The sequence below is a fragment of the Crocodylus siamensis genome, chromosome 6, assembly GCF_052110815.1.
Source record: "Crocodylus siamensis isolate JL-2025a chromosome 6, ASM5211081v1, whole genome shotgun sequence".
In the NCBI taxonomy this organism is placed as follows: Eukaryota; Metazoa; Chordata; order Crocodylia; family Crocodylidae; genus Crocodylus; species Crocodylus siamensis.
The window spans coordinates 55,562,701-55,579,956 of NC_143400.1; the positions used below are offsets into that span (position 1 = coordinate 55,562,701).

Below are 17,256 nucleotides of genomic sequence, written 5' to 3' on the forward strand. Positions count from 1 at the left end.
TTTAGAACTTAATATTATCTTACATATTCCAATTTGGGAATAATAACTATTATTTTGCCTTTTTTCTTTGGGAAAAATGCTTGTCCTAATTATTTAAGTGATAGTTACAGTGCACAGTCAGGGGAAGTGACAAAAAACCCCACATGAAGGCAGCAAGCTTTCTTGTGCCACTGAAAAACTCTAAGAGGATACAATAGTGACTGTGTGAAATATTTGTATGATCTTAGCTTGCACACCTGCCAAAAATCATTATATTGGAAGGTTTAAAATAAAAAGAAAAAAATTATTTGTATAAAGTGACTACAAGTTGGACTTTTAAGATAAATGCGTACATTTGTTGCACAGTTCTATAGTATATATTAAATGATTACACGCACACCCACACACACACGTTAGATATTCTTAACAGACAAATGTTCATAAAATAGTGATTATATGTGCTGAAGGACACAAAGGCCAGATCCAGACATGCAGGTTTGTGGTGCTACAAACCACATGTGTTGCATGTTAAACTGTGTGGCATTACTAATTAGCAACTCTTGGGCACAATTTGCTCCCAGGATTTCCTGGTAGGAACCCCTCCCCCTGGGGGAAAAAGAAAAGCAGCAGAAAGCATGAGAAAATGCTATGTGCTGGGACAAATGCAGAGATGGGAGAGCAGGTAGCTGTCTCTGTGCGCTGTAGAGCCCCCACACTGAGGCACCCTGCACCTCAGCCAGGCACTTGAGGACTGGCTGGGGCACAGTGTGTCTTGGGAAGGGGACCAGGCAACTCCCTGGCTGGATGCTACCCTGTCTCTACGTGCCTTAGCATGGGCTCTCCTGCAGCGCTCCTGTGCTGGGGCATACAGAAGCCTATCTCAAGGCGCACTGTCTGGCCCACCTTGGGGCAGAGGCAGGCAGGTATGTGTTAGGACCTGCCCGTGGCCACCACATCTCCTCTCAGCAGCATGGTGAGATGTCCTACCCAAAGCCTTTTTCTGTTGAACACTGTGAAAGCCCCATCTTTGAAGGTTGGGTCCAGGGGCTCTGCAGGCCATTTCTGGCCCATGGGCCGTAGGTTGCTAACCTTGGCCTTGTTGTTAAGTGACTGATTTAAATCCATCTGTTCAGTCTAGTTTCTAAAAGCTTCACATAAGCAAGAATGTATTGGTAGGTAGAAACCAACAGCTGAATGGGCATGGTGACTGAACTTCCCATTCCTACCTAGACTCCTTTGAGAGAGGATAGAGATTGAACTTCACTAAGGTGTTAACCAGATTTGTGAATGAACAGAAAGCTTCTGCCTTTAAAAACAGGCAATTTGGGATCTTTCATGAGTATAATATTTACCTTTAACAAGCAAGCCAACAAAAATCTGTAATGATGATATTCTAAATAAATGATCCAATACACAAGTATGGAGTTTTCTCATCTAAGTATATATACCTAGAAATGCAATAAGAATTACTCTGAAATCTAGTAACTTTAATTTAAAAATGTCTGGGTTCAGCTGTAAACCCTGTATGTGGTTCCAATTTGAGTCAGTATAAGTTGCTTATTAGGAACTGTGTATTCAGGCCCAAGTGTCAGTTAATGCTAAATGTTGATGAGTTATCAAACGCTGAGAAGTGTGAGCATCTCCACAGAAGCCTTGTGTCTTTTAAATGCTCTGTATGTTGACAGATAAGGAAAGGTAGACTCAAAGGTCAGTTATAAGGAAAAACAAAACAGAATAAACTTCTATAGTATATTTTTATAGATGGCAATCTCTTTTATTGAATTGAAACTCAAAAAGGAATCCTCTAGAAAGTGAAAACTTGGTCATAGTATTAGAGAACAGTATAAGAGTATCATGTAGATATGCAGGGAATAAATTAGAAAAACCAAGACACAATTTGAAATGCAGCTGGCAAGGGACATGAAAGGCAATAAAAAGAGATTATACAAATATGTAAAAAATAAGAGGAAGACCAGAAAAACCATATATCCTTTATGCAATGCAGAAGGCAATCTAGTTACAGATAATGCAGAGAAGACTGACATATTTGATGCCTTTTTTTACTTCAGTCTTCACAAATAGGGACAGCTACCAGATGACAAATGAAGTTGGTAACAAAGATGGGAAGGAGATAAATAATCTAGGGCAGTGGTGCTCAATATTTCGACTCCACGGGCCAGGTGAATAGCATGGGGTGGGTATGCGAGCTAGATTGGAGCACGCATGTTGGGATTGGGCCCAATGCTGCACCTGCATGGTGAGATCAGACCCCCGGGCTTCACACTGCCTCTACTTTGCACCAGCCCTCTGGGGGGGACTCACGCTGCCTCTGCCCAGCCCTGCATGCTGGATCAGGCTCCAGGGCACTATGCCATCTCCACCCAGAACAGTGCACTGGGCTTGGGCCCCATGTTGTCCTGCACACATGATTTAGCATGTAGAGACATGGTTTGTGGGGATCCCCACGTACTCTGCAAGCTGCAAGTTGAGCACCTTTGGCTTAGAATAGAAGAAGAATACTTAGAGAAACTAGATGATTTCATGTCAGCAGAGTCAGATGGAATATACCCAAGGGTACTGAGCGAATTGGCTGAAGTAATTTCAGAGCCATTAACTATTTTTTTGAGTGCTTGTAAAGGTCAAGCAGGTTCCTGAATGATTGGAAAAGGGCAACTATAGTGCCCAACTTTAAGAAAAGGAAGGAGGATCTAGGGAATTTCAGATCAGTCAGCCTGACCTTGATACTTGGAAACATTTAGCAGGTCCTCAAGGAATCTGGTGTGAAGCACCTGGAGGAATACCCACCACAGATGCATCAAGAGCAAATCATGCCTGACCAACTTGATTTCCACCTATAATAAGGTAACAGGTGTCTGGATGAGGGAGAGCAATGTTATACCTTGACTTTACCAGTGTTTTTGACGTTGTCTCCCAAGACCTTCTTATTAACAAGCTAAGGTAACACAGAATAGATGAAAGTACTGTAAGGTGGATAGATAACTGATTGGATCATCATACTCAGTGTAGTTAGCAATGGTTCAAAATCCATGGGGGAAGAGGTATCAAGCAGGGTTCCCCAGTGGTCTCTACTGGGCTGACTTTGTTTAATATCTTCATTAATTATTTGGAAGATGGGATTGAATTCACACTTAGCAAATGTGCAGATGACACCCAGTTGGGTGGAGTTGCAGATACTGCACAGGGTAGGGCTAGGTTCCAGACTAACCTGGATAGACTGAAGAAATGGTCCACAATCAATAAGATGAGGTTCAATAAGGACAAGTGCAAAGTCCTGCCTTTAGGATTGAATGTCTGCTTGCACAAATATAGACCAGGGCTTATTAGTTAAGATGTAGTACTGCAGAAAGAGACCTGGGGGTCATAGGCTGTAGAATGGGGTGGGCCACCCAGGCCATGGCCCGACCAACTTTTAGCACATTCATTTAGCTAGCTATGTAATTTTAAAAAAATAGCTATACAGTTTTAACTGGAATGACAATTGCACATTTGTGGATTATATAAATGAACATGGTAAAAGTTGGTAGGGCATGACCCCAGTGGCTCACCCCATTCCGCGGCCTGTGATGGGGGTTATGATGGACAGTAAGATAAATGTGAGCCAACAGTGTGCTCTTGTTGCAACAAAAGCCGACAGCATCCTGGGTTGTATTCACAGGAGTGTCACAGACAAATTAAGGGAAGTGATTTTTCTGCTCTATTCAGCACTAATGGAGTACTGTGTCATCTGGAGTACTATGTCCAGTTTTGGGCCCCATACTTCAAAAAGGATATGAACAGTTTGGAAAGAGTCCAACACAGAGAAAAAAATTATTAGAGGCCACAGAGGCATTACTTATGAGGAAAGGCTGAAAGAACTAGTGTTTTTTAGTCTGGAGAACAGAAGACTGAGGGGGAGATATGATAGAGATTACCTGACAGGGGATTATAGAGAAGGCAGAGGTAGACTATTCTCTGCAGCCATAGAGGACAAGACTAAGATTAATGGCCTCACATTTAATCCGAGGAAATTTAGGCTGGAGATTATGAGGAACTTTCTGACTATGAGGCTAGTCGAGCACTGCAGCTGGCTACCTAGAGAAATCATGGAATCTCCATCCTTCAAAGTTTTCACAAACAGGTTAGACAAATACTTGATTGGGATAGGTTAGTTGTGGATGATCTTACCTTCAGTAGGTGACTGGACTGTATGACCTTGTGAGGTCCCTTTCAAAAATTACTTTCCTATGGTCCTATGAAGCCTCCTTAAATTCATTTAATAAACAGTATTACATATCTCTTATAAATTTCAGTGGTTTCCTCTGTATAACTATTGAAGTAGTAGCAGAAATGTTAGGAACCCAATTTGCTGCCATTGAAGTCAATGAGAGTTTTGCCATTCACTTAAATGTGAGTAATTAGCACAGTCTGGTTAACTGTTATTTCTAATTAGAAACCTAAAACCTCCACATGGAAATAATGAAATATTAAATTTTGTTTTTAAGAATGCATGTCAAAGAAGATTGTTAATTACATTTCAATAATGGAAAATTGTATAATTCCTCAAAATTACTCCATGCCAGTAGTTTACAGTTCTCTACCTGAGTGTACAGTTTTAGATAATTTGGGTCTCTAAATTAGTAAGTGCATAATATATTTGATGCCAGTAGGGACAATATGGAGAGAAACATAGATTAAAATACAGTATCTCAAACCACAATGTAATGCTTCAGTCAATAGTTAATACTATAGGAATTAGCTATTATAAGACTGGAAAATAATAGATGCACCCTGGTCTCCCTGGATCATTCCCAATGTACTGACACAAGTCATAGCAATTCAAAGGAAGAACAGAGTGACCCTATATCACCACATGATAGTAACACCTTTGTTCATTCGCAGTATCCAGGACCACTCTCTCTGAACAACATTTTTAGGATATCAGTTCCCAAACTGTAAAGTAAAATAAATCATTACAACTAACCTCCACTACTGGAGACTTGAGACTGCAAGTTAACAGCATTTGGCTCAGGCTTTCTTATTCAAAGATAACAGGATAAGGGTCTTATCCTTAATAGAACAAATGCCCTCAATGTTTCTTTCTAAAACTAGCGCAGCCCTCTCTACAGTCATTTTGGGAACCAGCGTTTCACCCCTCAGTTCCCTTCAGATCATTCCTATAGAAAATTTTAAGGGAAGGCAAAAAGGCTCGATTTAAAACCCAAACCCAAACCTAGTAGTACCTTCACTTACCTTATGCAGTGCGGAAAACTAGATCAGTGCATAAGGATTGTTTTGGGTTGTAGTTGTGAAAGTTGTTATCTTTTGCTTGTGTTAAAGCAGACCAAAGTTATTTCTCAGGCAATGTAGGAGGAAATGCAAAATGACCAGTGTGGGAGCAGGAATGACAACTGCATTCATCACTGGTCTCTGATGAGAGTGTTAGTAGTATTTATTTACCATGTGGATAACTTAAGTGAATCTGTGTACAATGAGCTGTTGTTATGCCTGCAACCCTTCCTTAACTCACTGGAAGGCCAACATTGGCACCAAAGCAAACTTCTTCATTGTAGAGAATCAACTGCTCAAAACCAATGAGAGGGCGGAAAGGCTAAGCACAAATAAACTGGTATTATATTGGGTAACAATGAGCAGTTCCCTGGAAATCCTCATTAATTAGCAATATACACTAACTGATTTTGATTTTGGAATTGCAAGTCAATTAGTTAGTGTTGTACTGTTGCAGCCAAAAGTGGCTTCTTAGGACAAATTAAATTGATGTTAGATCATAAAAATACAAAAACTTAGTTCCTGTTCCTGAATAGGATATTTCATAATAATAATGAAAGTACCAAGTGAGTAATGTAGATCCTATATGCAACTAGTTCCAGCCTGTATTGACTTCAGTTGTGCCTAAATTTGATCCCCTATTTTTAAGGAGCAACAGTTAAGCGTTTCATGTTATAATTGCATTTGTAATATTTTAGGAATATATCAGTCAGGGACAACGCTCGTTTGATATGTTTGTAAACATTGCACTAGAAACATACCTACTACTGCACTAACACTGCAAACACAGTTAAAATTGACTTCATCTTCTGAGCCACTAAGGCTAACATAAGCCATGTCATTGGTTCTATTTTTTAAATACCTAAGGTGCCATTATATCTTAATAATTTTTAGGATATTCATTTAATTTGATTTTCTCATTAACATGCACTTTATTGGCAAAGAATTGTGAAATATTCCTTTTAAAGAACATTTTTATCCATTATTCAAATATTTTCTTTTAGTATAATTGTGCTACTTTGGCCAAATCAGAAATGTACATGTTTCCTTTGCTTTATTTTTACAAATGCCTTCTGTGTCCACTGTGCCTGCAGAATGTTGTCTTTAGCATTTAGGGATATAAAAGTTGTAATTAAACTACATAAGTCTTGAGTATCTAGCACAGTAGTGGAACATGCATTGTTTCGTAGATTTGTAAAATATTAGCCAAGAGGTAATCAGAATCTATGTTGCCTCTACATACAATTTTTATGTTGTGTAGAGAAGGGAAATTGATGTAAGGCCTTAATTTGAAGAAGACCTTTAAGGTTCAGTTTAGTCTTTCTTTTCTTTTTTTCTTTTTTCTTGGCATAAGCTATTTTTATCCTAAAAATGATGTCAGATTGTGATTTTGAAAATATTGTATTGTTCATAATCAAACTTTGGATCAATAAAATAATAAAAGCAAAAACCTAAAACCTAAAGTAAGGATTTATCCTGACAGATTGTATAACTGGGGGAGAAGCTTCATTATTACAAAACATGAAAAGGCCATTGTTACAGGATGCAGTGAATAGTATTTCTCATTTCAGTTTCTAGTTGTTACATAACAGTGACCACATCTGTTTGAGATGCTATTGCACAGTAGTATTAGAGGGTACTAACCTTGATGCAATGCTACTGTGCAATAGTAACAAGCCTGTTGCTACTGTACAGTAGCATCAGGAAAAAACTATGTAGAGACACTGCTGTGCAGTAGTGCCGGTTACTGCACAGTTATTTAGTACTTGGTTATGCAAGTACTAAATTACTGCCCAGTAACAGCTGTATAGTCCACCACTTGTATAGACACGGCCAGTATTAGATGTAGAAGAAATTCTATTTAATTTAAATCAAAGTGAAATCTGCAATATTATTATGAATGAATATGTTTTTGTTTTGCAGCTGCAGATTAGAAAGAATAATATTTTGCTTGGGGATGACTATAATGATCAGTAGTCAACAGCCTAGCTGTGCACTCAGCAAGCTCTTTCTGTCTTAGCTTCTTCATCCCTTTGTTTAGACCTTTAGGGCGTGTCCAGATGATTGGGCATGTGCCTGTTGCACTGCCTCAAACCCTTTTGAGGCGGCACAACAGGTATGTGTGGGAATGAAAAAATGTTCCCTGCACTGCAAACTTCTAGTGTGGGGAGAAAATTAGACTCCTGGATATCCAGGGGTCTAAAAAAATCGCTCCACAATAGAGCGGAGCAAGGCATGGTTCAAGACTGTACCCAGAGCCAGTCCTCCAAAAGAGATGCTCTGGTTTTTGCCAGAGCATCTCTTTGGTGTTCCTGCTGCCCTTGGCACTGTCCAATGTAAGTGGTGGGGGTGAGGGGTGGCAGGGGAATGTGGGGGGGGGGGGTTGGAGAGTGGCAGGGGGGATGTCCCTGGGGCTATGGGGGTGAGGACCTGGCCCAGATCCCTGAGGCTTGCTAGTCTGGCTTTGCACTGGAGCAGGGGCCCTGCATAGCTGAGCCAGGTCCTACCGGCCCTGGGGCTCCTTGTGCCTCCTGGCAGCCAGGCGGCACGAGCAGCCCCAAGGCTAGCAGGACCCGCCTCGGCTCTGTGCAGTCCCAGCGTGCTAGGCTGGGCCGTGAAGCACGAGCTGCAAGGTCCCTGGGCAGTTCATGCTGCCTGGTCCAGCCCAGCGCTCAGGGGCCGTGGGGAGCCGAGCTGCATCCCGTCAGCCCCAGGTGGCTCATGTTCCCTGGCCTGGCCCGGAACATGGGGACCACGCAGAGCTGAGCCAGGCCCTCCTGGCCTTGGGGCTACTTGTGCCCGTGTACCAGGACCTGGTGCAGCACATGGGAACCGCATGCTGCGCCAGCTCCTGTCAGCATGGGCTGGGCCCCAAGGCCGGCTCCTGCCTCTGCCCCCTGTGCCTGATGGGGGGTGAGGACCAGATGCAGCCCCATGTGGCTCACTAGTCCAGCCTTGCACTGGAGTGGATCACAGGGCTCCGGGAGGCTCCTGTGGCTCCTGTGCATGCCTCCTGGAGCTGTGTGACCCAGTCTGGTGCAAACCCGGACTGGTGAGCCTCAGGGATCTGGGCTGCACAGGACCTGGCTGGGCCTGGCACATGGTCCCCACATGCCGCGCTGGGTCCTATCACCATGGGCCCAGGACCTGGCTGGGCCTGGCATGCGGTCCCCGCTTGCTGCACTGGGTCCTGCTGCCACAAGACCAGCCTGGCTGGGCAGCAAGAGCAGCCCCAGGGCCAGCAGAACCAGGCTGGGCTCAGCACATGGTCCCCCTGCTGCTGCTGTTAAAGGTTAGTTATGGGCCCTGGATAGGGGGCTGGGGCCTTGTTGGGGATAAGGGCTGTGGCCCACTAGGGTGGAGCTGGAACCCTGGGCAGGGGGCCTCCAGGGTGCCTGGGACCCCGGGCAGGGGGGTGGGACCCTGTGGGGGATAGGGGCTGTGGCCCTCCAGGGTGGAGCTGGGAACCTGGGTGGGCAGGGGAATTCCATGTGCTGGGGGGCCTGCACCCTGTGGGAGCCAGGGGACCCACCCCTCCTGAGAAGCCCCCACACAAGGTCCCCCACACCCACTGTGCCCCCTGCAATTGCCCCACTCCTACCCACAGACCAACCCACATCCCTCCACATCCATCCACCTGCCTTCCCCCACACCCCTTATCCCTTTCTACAAACACCACATCCCCCCCATCACATACCCATCATGTATGAAGAAAACCAAAAGCACATATCAACACATAGGTATTTAGAATTTATTTTTTCATTATGATAGATACTGGGTGGCTTCCAAATTGCTTTAACATTTGTAAATATACCAATAAAACATTACCCAACTTATCACTGTCTCTGTCTGTCTGTCTGTCTGTCTGTCTGTCTCTCTCTCAATGTGTGTGTATAGAGTGGGTTTTTTGTTTTAAATGTGGAAGAACATGGATTTTGGGGTATTTTAAAAAATGGATTTGGGATGCTGCTGCAGCAGTCCAGCTGGCACAAGGGGTAGTGTCCCCAGGTATCAATTGACTGGGCCCCAGAAGCTCCAGAGAGCGAGTAGCCCTGAGCTGCTTGCCAGGGCAGCTTTTTGTATGGATGGGGCCAGGACATGGCAGCTTTTTATGCTGCTGGGGACAGCACAGGTGCTGGCCCTCACCTCTAGCTCCCCCTGGCTGCAAATCTGGGAGGAGCCAGGCAGGGTTATTTTGCCCCAAGTGGTACAATTTGCTCCACACCAAAGTGTATGTCTGAGCATGTGCGTTGAGGCAAAAAGCCTAGCACAAATCTGGACTGCTTCTATCTGAGCTGCTGCAAGCACACCTGCTTGCATGTGTGGATGCACCCTTAAAGTTCATAAATAGCTATCCAAGCCTGATCCTGGATGCTGAGTACCCAGACCTCCCATTACAGCTAACCAAATCACAGGATCTTAGCCCTATCAGAACCTGACTGAAGGTGAAATCCACTCCATCTCGATAAAGCTCTAGCATTCAGGCATTTTCCAGACAGAGTGAGGAGAGACTGGATTTTTAAAATATCACCATGCCTTCAGTTTTTGCTATCTGGCCATTTGGAGGGGTGATGGAGCCAAATCTAAGTAGGGATGGGCCATATGTATTTTCTCATTGTTATACTTGTAAAACACCTGTACAAAATAACTTTGTACTTGTCCTTTGGCAAATTTACGAGGCCAGAGTCTGCTCTCCTACCACTGTAACTTTATCAAATATATATGTTCTCTCACAAGAAATGTTACATACTTTTTTTCCTGCACATAATGGAGAAGTCTGATGATTTGTACTCTGTAGCTGTGGCATTTTGTAAAGACAGGGTGAGTCTACATGTTTATTAATGCACCCTAATTACAGCACATTTAGTTTAGTACTTGTTTAATGAAGTACTGACTAAATGCACAGTAACTAGATTTACTGTGTAGTAGCATCAGCGCAGTTTTTTTGTGACACTTACTGCACATTATCCTAATAACACTACACAGTAGGCTGTTAGCATGGTTTTTAACTGCCATGCTACTACACAGCGTTATTAGGCTAATATGCAGTAAGCATCTTGTGTAGACGCACCCACAGAGGATGACTATATAAACTTTTTTCTGAAGAACTGTGTTCTGCTAAATCAGGATGATGATACAGGTTTCTTTAGATGAGGTTCCTCTTATTTCAGCTGGAAATATGGGTTGTTATTATGTTCAGAGAATAGTTCATGTTTGAAAAACAAGTAGTTGCCAGTATGTGTGTTGTCACTTAAATGTGCATGAATCAGTTCTTTCTAACTATATTCTCATGTTATTCTTTACAGGTGAAATCTGCGCTTTTAAAATTCATGGGCAGGAAATGCCCTTTGAAGCTGTTGTGCTAAACAAGACATCTGGAGAAGGTCGTCTTCGAGCAAAAAGTCCAATTGACTGTGAACTGCAGAAGGAGTACACATTCATCATCCAGGCTTACGACTGTGGAGCAGGACCTAGCGGAACAAACTGGAAGAAATCTCATAAGTGAGTGACAATGAGGAAAGAAAAGATTGACTGTGGCATATATTTACCTTATGGTGCAGATCAGGTTGAAGAGCTTATTTTGATGTTATCAATAAGAAGCAAATGAAAACAAAATACTATCACCAGAATTGAATGCCCATTTTTGGTACCTTTTCTTTATAAACATATGTTACTCTCTCCAGCATCAGTTTGCTGTACTTGACTGTGGATTAAGCTGAGCTTTTAAATATTTGCAATAGGATTGGTGATTAAATGGACTATAGCATTTCTTTTTTTAACTGTGAAACCAAAATATGTTGTCTCTTGCTTCTGCTCGTTTCAAATGGTGAAAAAAAATCTTTTTCAGGAGGGGAAAATAGCTATCACTGTTGGGTTTTTTTGCTTCTTTTCCTGTGTCTGCTGCAATTCTTCCTTTGCACTAGGATTTTGTTAGGTCCAAGCCTGACTAGGTCAGCACTTGGATAGGAAATCTCCACAAATTCAGATGCTGCTGGAGGTGGTGTTGAGGGTCAGCAAGTAGCTCTCTTGAATGAATTAATATGGAGCCAGTGTCTCAGCATGCAGTTAAGGACACAATGCTGGGGGGTTTTTTTGGGTTTTTTTTTTTGTCTGATACTTATCCTTAAAGATGAAGTATACCTGAGAGGAGAGAGGAAAACTGTCATATCAAGTGTTCAGCCTGATGTCTGATCCATTTAATTAAGCCAGTTATTGCAAGTTTTTGTTTATATAGGCTGCTCAGTAATTTCTTATATTACAGAATATATCCTGGCCTGCACTGTTGTTTATTTTTAAAAAGTAATGGACATTTTAAGCTAAAATCTAGAACAGGGTGGGCAAAATGTGGCCTGCAAGCTAGATCTGGCCTGCCAACTGACTGGATCCAGCCCATTGATTGCCCGGTGGTGCTCTGCCTGGGGCTGAGCCCCAGCCCTACCTTCTTTTGCTGGGGGAACCCGCACCATACTCTGGCCTGCGTCTGCCAGCCTGGGCTGGGACAAGCACATGCAGCTTCTGGTGGGACTGTTCCCAGTGCTGCTCTGCTCTCCTCACCTCCAACGGGAGCCACCCAATTGAAGTTTCCCCTCTGCTCACCCTCCCAGTGGGCATCAGTGGCAGGAAGAGGAGTCACCACTGGAGGCAGGGGGTGCAGAACAGCCCTGCTGGCCTGGGCCCAGCCAGCAGATGCAACTTCTGGGGGGCTGTTCCTGATGTGGCTATTGCCAGCCAGGTGCTGCTCTGATCCCCACACCTCTAGCAGTGGCTATTCTTCTCACTCCTGCCCCTGCTGCATCACTCTAGGCAGGCGGGGAGGGGTAGCTTCAGCAGGGTGGATCCCACCAGAGGTGAGGGGAACAAAGCAGCACCTGGCTGATTGCAGTTGCACTGGGAACAGCCCTGCCAGCAGCTACGTGCTGGCTGGGGCTGTGGCCCCAGGCTGGCAGAGCTGTTCTACTCTCCACACCTCCAGCAGCAACAACTCTTCTTGCTCCTGTCCTTGTTGCACTACTCCCAGTGTGGAGGGGACTCAGCCAGGTGGCTCATGCCTCACCATGTGGGGCTTTGCTTTTCCCTTCCCACTTGGGGTGGCATAGCAGGGGCAGGGAGGAGGAGTGGGTGCTGGTGGTGAGAGGAGCAGAACAGCCCTGCCAGCCTGGGCTCCAGCACATTCAGATTCTGGCAGGGCTTTTCCTGATGTGGCTGTAGCCAGCTTGGTGCTATTCTGTTCCCCATGTCTCCACTGTTGGCTCCTCCTACCTCTCGTGTCCCTGCTGCACCACTCCGGGTAGGTGGGGAAGCTTCAACAGGGTTTCTCCCACTGGAGGCGAGGGAAGCAGAGCAGCACCCAGCCGGGTGCAGCTGCAGCATGCTGGCTGGGGCCGGGGCTGGGGCTAGGTCAGTGGGGGTGTGCTGGAGTGCCACATGGGCTGCCCCTGGTGAGGCTCAACCCTGTGAAGAGTACCATGGGAGCAGCTGCAGACCACACCACCTAGGCCAGTTCTGCTGCACACATCCCCTGCCTCCCCCTCGGTCCTCTTACCCCTTGCTGGCTCCCCAGACCTTGTGCCCAGGCAGCCTCCCCCCACACATGCACACATACTCCCCCCACACCTCTCCCCCCCACCAGGCAGGGCATACAGAGAGCCGATCACAGATTAGCCCAGTTCCCAGCCCTGAGCTGTCACCACCCTGCAACTCAGCCCCATGATCCTGGCCTCGCCTACCCCCAACTACTGAACACTGCCCCTGACCTGCCCACAGCCCTGTAGGGAGTTCTAGTAAATGGGTTGTTGTGCACGGGGCTGGGGAGGTAGGAGGTACTGACCCAGCCCCCGACAGCTCATCCAAACTTCCTATGTGGCCTCTGGGTCCAAATAAGTGCCCAACTCTGGGTTAAACAGTCAAGGTCTGCCATGAGAGGGGAGGAAGATGCTTACTTGCAAAGGGGACTTCCATGGACTGACTTTGTATTTGTATCCATGATGTATGAAAGCAGAGTCAGGCTTTCCCTTTGATAACTTTGTGGCACAATTTTTTGCTTAGCAGATGAAATACCATATGCAAATATAAAAGTATGCATATTAAAATAGAAATGAAATACAGAAAAAAGTAGTTGAATTGTGCAGATGCTTTATTTACAGTAGATATTTATTTTCCTAGCCATCTTTCCTAGCAACCTTTCATGTGTTTTGAAAATGACTAGATATTGATGCTATCTTCTTTGAAGTCAAGATAAAAGTCTTCCTATCTCCACATTCTTCATTTGAATCTTTTTTAGGGCAGTGGTCCATATCCAGGTAAAGGATGTTAATGAGTTTGCACCAGCTTTCAAGGAGAGCTCATATAAGGCCACAGTAACAGAAGGAAAGATCTATGACAGTATATTGCAAGTGGAAGCCATAGATGAAGACTGTTCACCACAATACAGCCAGATATGCAATTATGAAATTGTCACTACAGAAGTTCCTTTTGCCATTGACAGAAACGGTGAGTATTGGAAGGATACAATTACAGCCTGTAGGCCAGATCTTTAGTTGGTGAAAATTAGTGGTGTTCAAATAATTTTTGTATAGTAGTGGCTCCTGTACCTCAGAGATTCTCAGGGTTTTTTTTAATTGTGGTTCAGAGTATACTCACCCTTGTCGCCTAAGAAGCTACCTACTCGACCCCCACAGCCATCCCAGAGCCAGTCCATCTGCTCAATGCCATACATGGCCTACCACCCTCATTTTATGAACAGGTATGCTGCAGGGATACTTGCCCTACAACTGTGTGTACCAGCCCTTGAATAGAAGCAGCGTAGCCACATTTGTGTGATGTTATTCCTAGACAATGTAGCCTTCCTTCTCTGCAGAGCTAATTAGCCTGCCTCCAGTGCTGTATTAAAGAAGTCCTGCTGCTTCCTGTTCAGTAAATAGCATATTGAGGACAAGTACAGTGCTGCCTGGTGCCACAAGAATGTTCAGGCCAACCTTCCCCTGCCTCTATCTGCTCTTGCAGTCCACCCATGGCACCTTCTGTTGAGATGCACCGCTATAGACAATGGAGCTACACTGATTTACACCAGTGGAGAATCTGATTTTTTCCATTTAAAACTTAAACTATATTTAATCTTGTCATCCCTGTCTCTGCATTAAGTATTTCCAGTGTCTCTGGATTCAATACACTTGCAGTTCATAATTCATTTTATAGCACTGCAGTATACCTGCTTTGACACCAAGCTAAATGTTCTTTAAAAAAAAAAGAAAGCCATATTTGATCTCTTTGTTTTGTTTTCCCAAGCTGGATGTTAGTGCTTGCTTATCTCTCAAGCATGGTGGAAATTCATTAGCTAGGGCTGTAAAAGGCCCTTTGAAAATGAAAAAGGGACTACTTAGAGCCTGTTCAAAGTAATATTATCATTCTGTGCTCTATATGTGGATTTTAAAATTCTCTGAAACATACATGCTGGTGGACAAATTCTGTCCATATCTTTATATCTGAAGCATCAGATATAGTAGAAATCTGAGTGGTTCTGCTGCATTTGGGTTGTAAGTGCAAGAATTGTTTACCCTGGGATCTGAAAGTTCCTGTTTTAGAGAAAATTTATTTCTTTGTTAAAAAATGCTATCTTTCTTGGTCTCCCCCATATTTAGTTTCTAATACATGTTGTTTGCTGGGGGTTACTTTAAAAAAAATGTTGGCTATCAATTTAGTCTCCTAAATTCTGTTTTCAAATATGTCTAAGTCCCACTGAGAATCATGGTTCCTAAGTGACTTCTGAGCCTTTCAAAATATTGTCTACCTGTGGCCTTATCTAAACACCTCGTTCAAGAAAGTTACTTGACTGCATATATAAATTTAAGCACAAAAGCCAAGGGCAATATTAATTAGTGTAAATTAGCCTATGATTCTGTACCTTTCTGAATGAAGTGATGGTGGCACCTCCTCACTGTGTTTTCATGAAATGGATCAGCAGGAAAAATGGCCAATACAGTTATCTGGTTGCGGTCACTACTGAGAACCTACTCCCTTCCACAGTAGTAAAGAACGCAAATACTCAGCTCATGTAGTAATTTGCTTTCTGGCCTTGGGGTTAAGTGCATTTCATGGTAAACGTTTGTTGATATATGAAAAGTTTCTGTTTGAAAAACACCTTATATTTTCCATATGTAGTAGCTCCTGGCCTTTACTGCCCTCCTTGTCAGCTTCTCACAGCTTCCAGTCATTTTGACATTAGTAAGCAGTAAGCGACTTATCAGCAATTGTGGCAGTGGCAAGATCACATTAAAAAGGTTTGGAAGATTTTATTTTATTCCTGCATATAATACAAAACTGTGGCTCTGTTTATAGTAGCATCACCTTTTGGATCGAGAGCACTGCTTCTTGTGTGATGAGAAGTTGAGCAATTACTTTACTGTAAATTCATCAGACACTGCATTCTGAGATTGCACAAGAAAAATCCAAGGTTATCTATTTATATTTTATATACACTTTATTGATCTTTCACAAAATGTTAATTTTTGTGCTCATATGACACTCTACAAGTAAGTGCTTTTTGTGTATGATTGAGAAGGCTCTGACTTATGTCTCCCAACAGAATAATTTAATCCATGCTGTATTTAGGAGAAGAGCACCTTTTCTGAAGTTGAACCTGATTTCTGTCAAAATTACAAATTTAAAGCAAGCATGGAGCTGCTGTTTTCTCCCAACAGCCATTTTTAAGCTGAAATGCTTTTTAGAAAACCTTTATCCTGCTCGAGAAGGATTTGTCTTTAATTTATGCTGCTAACTACTTTATTATTATTCTTATTATTATTATATTAAGCCAGAACAAATAAAGGTAAATGACATTGAGTCAAAAAATCCCCCTTAATTATAATGCCATCAAAAGAAGACAGGCATTTTGGATATTATATAGAGGTTTAATAATTATAATTAAAATAGCAGTAATAGGAGTCAATTGATACAGTAATATTTTAGAAGAGAGTATTCAGTGGGGAGGAGGGGAGGAATGCTATATGGTAAGCTAGGCATTTGCTTGTAATGCTCTCCAACTCAGTCATTTTAACAAATTATTTCATTATTTTAATATGAAATTTCCCAGTTCATGCTAGGAGCAAGTACTGTGCTTTCATTTGCATCCATTATCTGTCCAGATTTATAGGTAGTTTAACAATGGACATATAATAGTTATTATATACAAACTACACAAAGGGATTAGCAAGATATGCTAGAGCAACTTCTGTTGTCATACATGCCTTGGCAGCTCATATCAGATAGACTGACTGGCAAGAAAGGAACTGTAAGTTGCTTGAAGAACATGGTACAAAAGAGGAGGAATGCCAATGTTGGTCCACCATAGTTATCCTGGTACTCATGTGAACAAAGTCTTTGCTGCCTTAGAGCAAAGTCTTTGCCTTCTTTGAGTAAAATTAGTAACAAAGTTGCCTTTTATGTTAAGAGCAGGAGGATCAGGCACATCTATATTAATAAATGGGCGTGTGTGTGTGTGTGTGTGTGCATGTGTGTGTGTGAGCATGAGCACCATAGCTCCAAGACCACGATCCCTAGAGACCTGAAACCTTGCATGCGTACCCCGGGGGCATGCATCTGGGTACTATTTTTTTTTATTTGGCTTCAAAATTTTTTCCCTGTTTGTGTTTTTGTTTGCTGGGGGCAGGGCTTGATCTATACTGCATAACCCCCTGTGACAGGTCAGCCCCAGGAAGCAGAATAAATTTGCATGTGCAAAACATTCTTTAGCAAAGCTCAAAGCTCCTGGCCAAGGTAAACTGGTACAGCTGGAGAAGGCTCCCTATTTTGGAGTATTCCCTGCCTAAGGGCTGTGGTTGGGACTGGCTAACAGGACCTGGAAGCACCCACAGGTGGAGTGGGGACTTAAGGAAGGTCCAGGGAAAAAACCGTACTGGGCCTTCTCAGGGACTGATTAGGGGGTTGTGAGAGGCATTGCCTGAAAGGCAGTCTACAAGAAGCAAACTTGCCAAA

General features: G+C 43.5%; 1 protein-coding gene across 2 annotated transcripts in view; it reads left to right on the forward strand.

The window, feature by feature from the left end:
• Window positions 1–17,256, forward strand: part of CLSTN2 (calsyntenin 2) — an 840,356-nt gene that overhangs the window by 636,975 nt on the left and 186,125 nt on the right. For both annotated transcript variants that reach the window (XM_090056008.1, XM_090056009.1), the window contains 2 exons: window positions 10,572–10,767; window positions 13,547–13,755. In XM_090056008.1, the coding sequence (XP_089912134.1) occupies window positions 10,572–10,767; window positions 13,547–13,755 (405 nt within the window). The remainder of the gene's footprint in view (window positions 1–10,571; window positions 10,768–13,546; window positions 13,756–17,256) is intronic.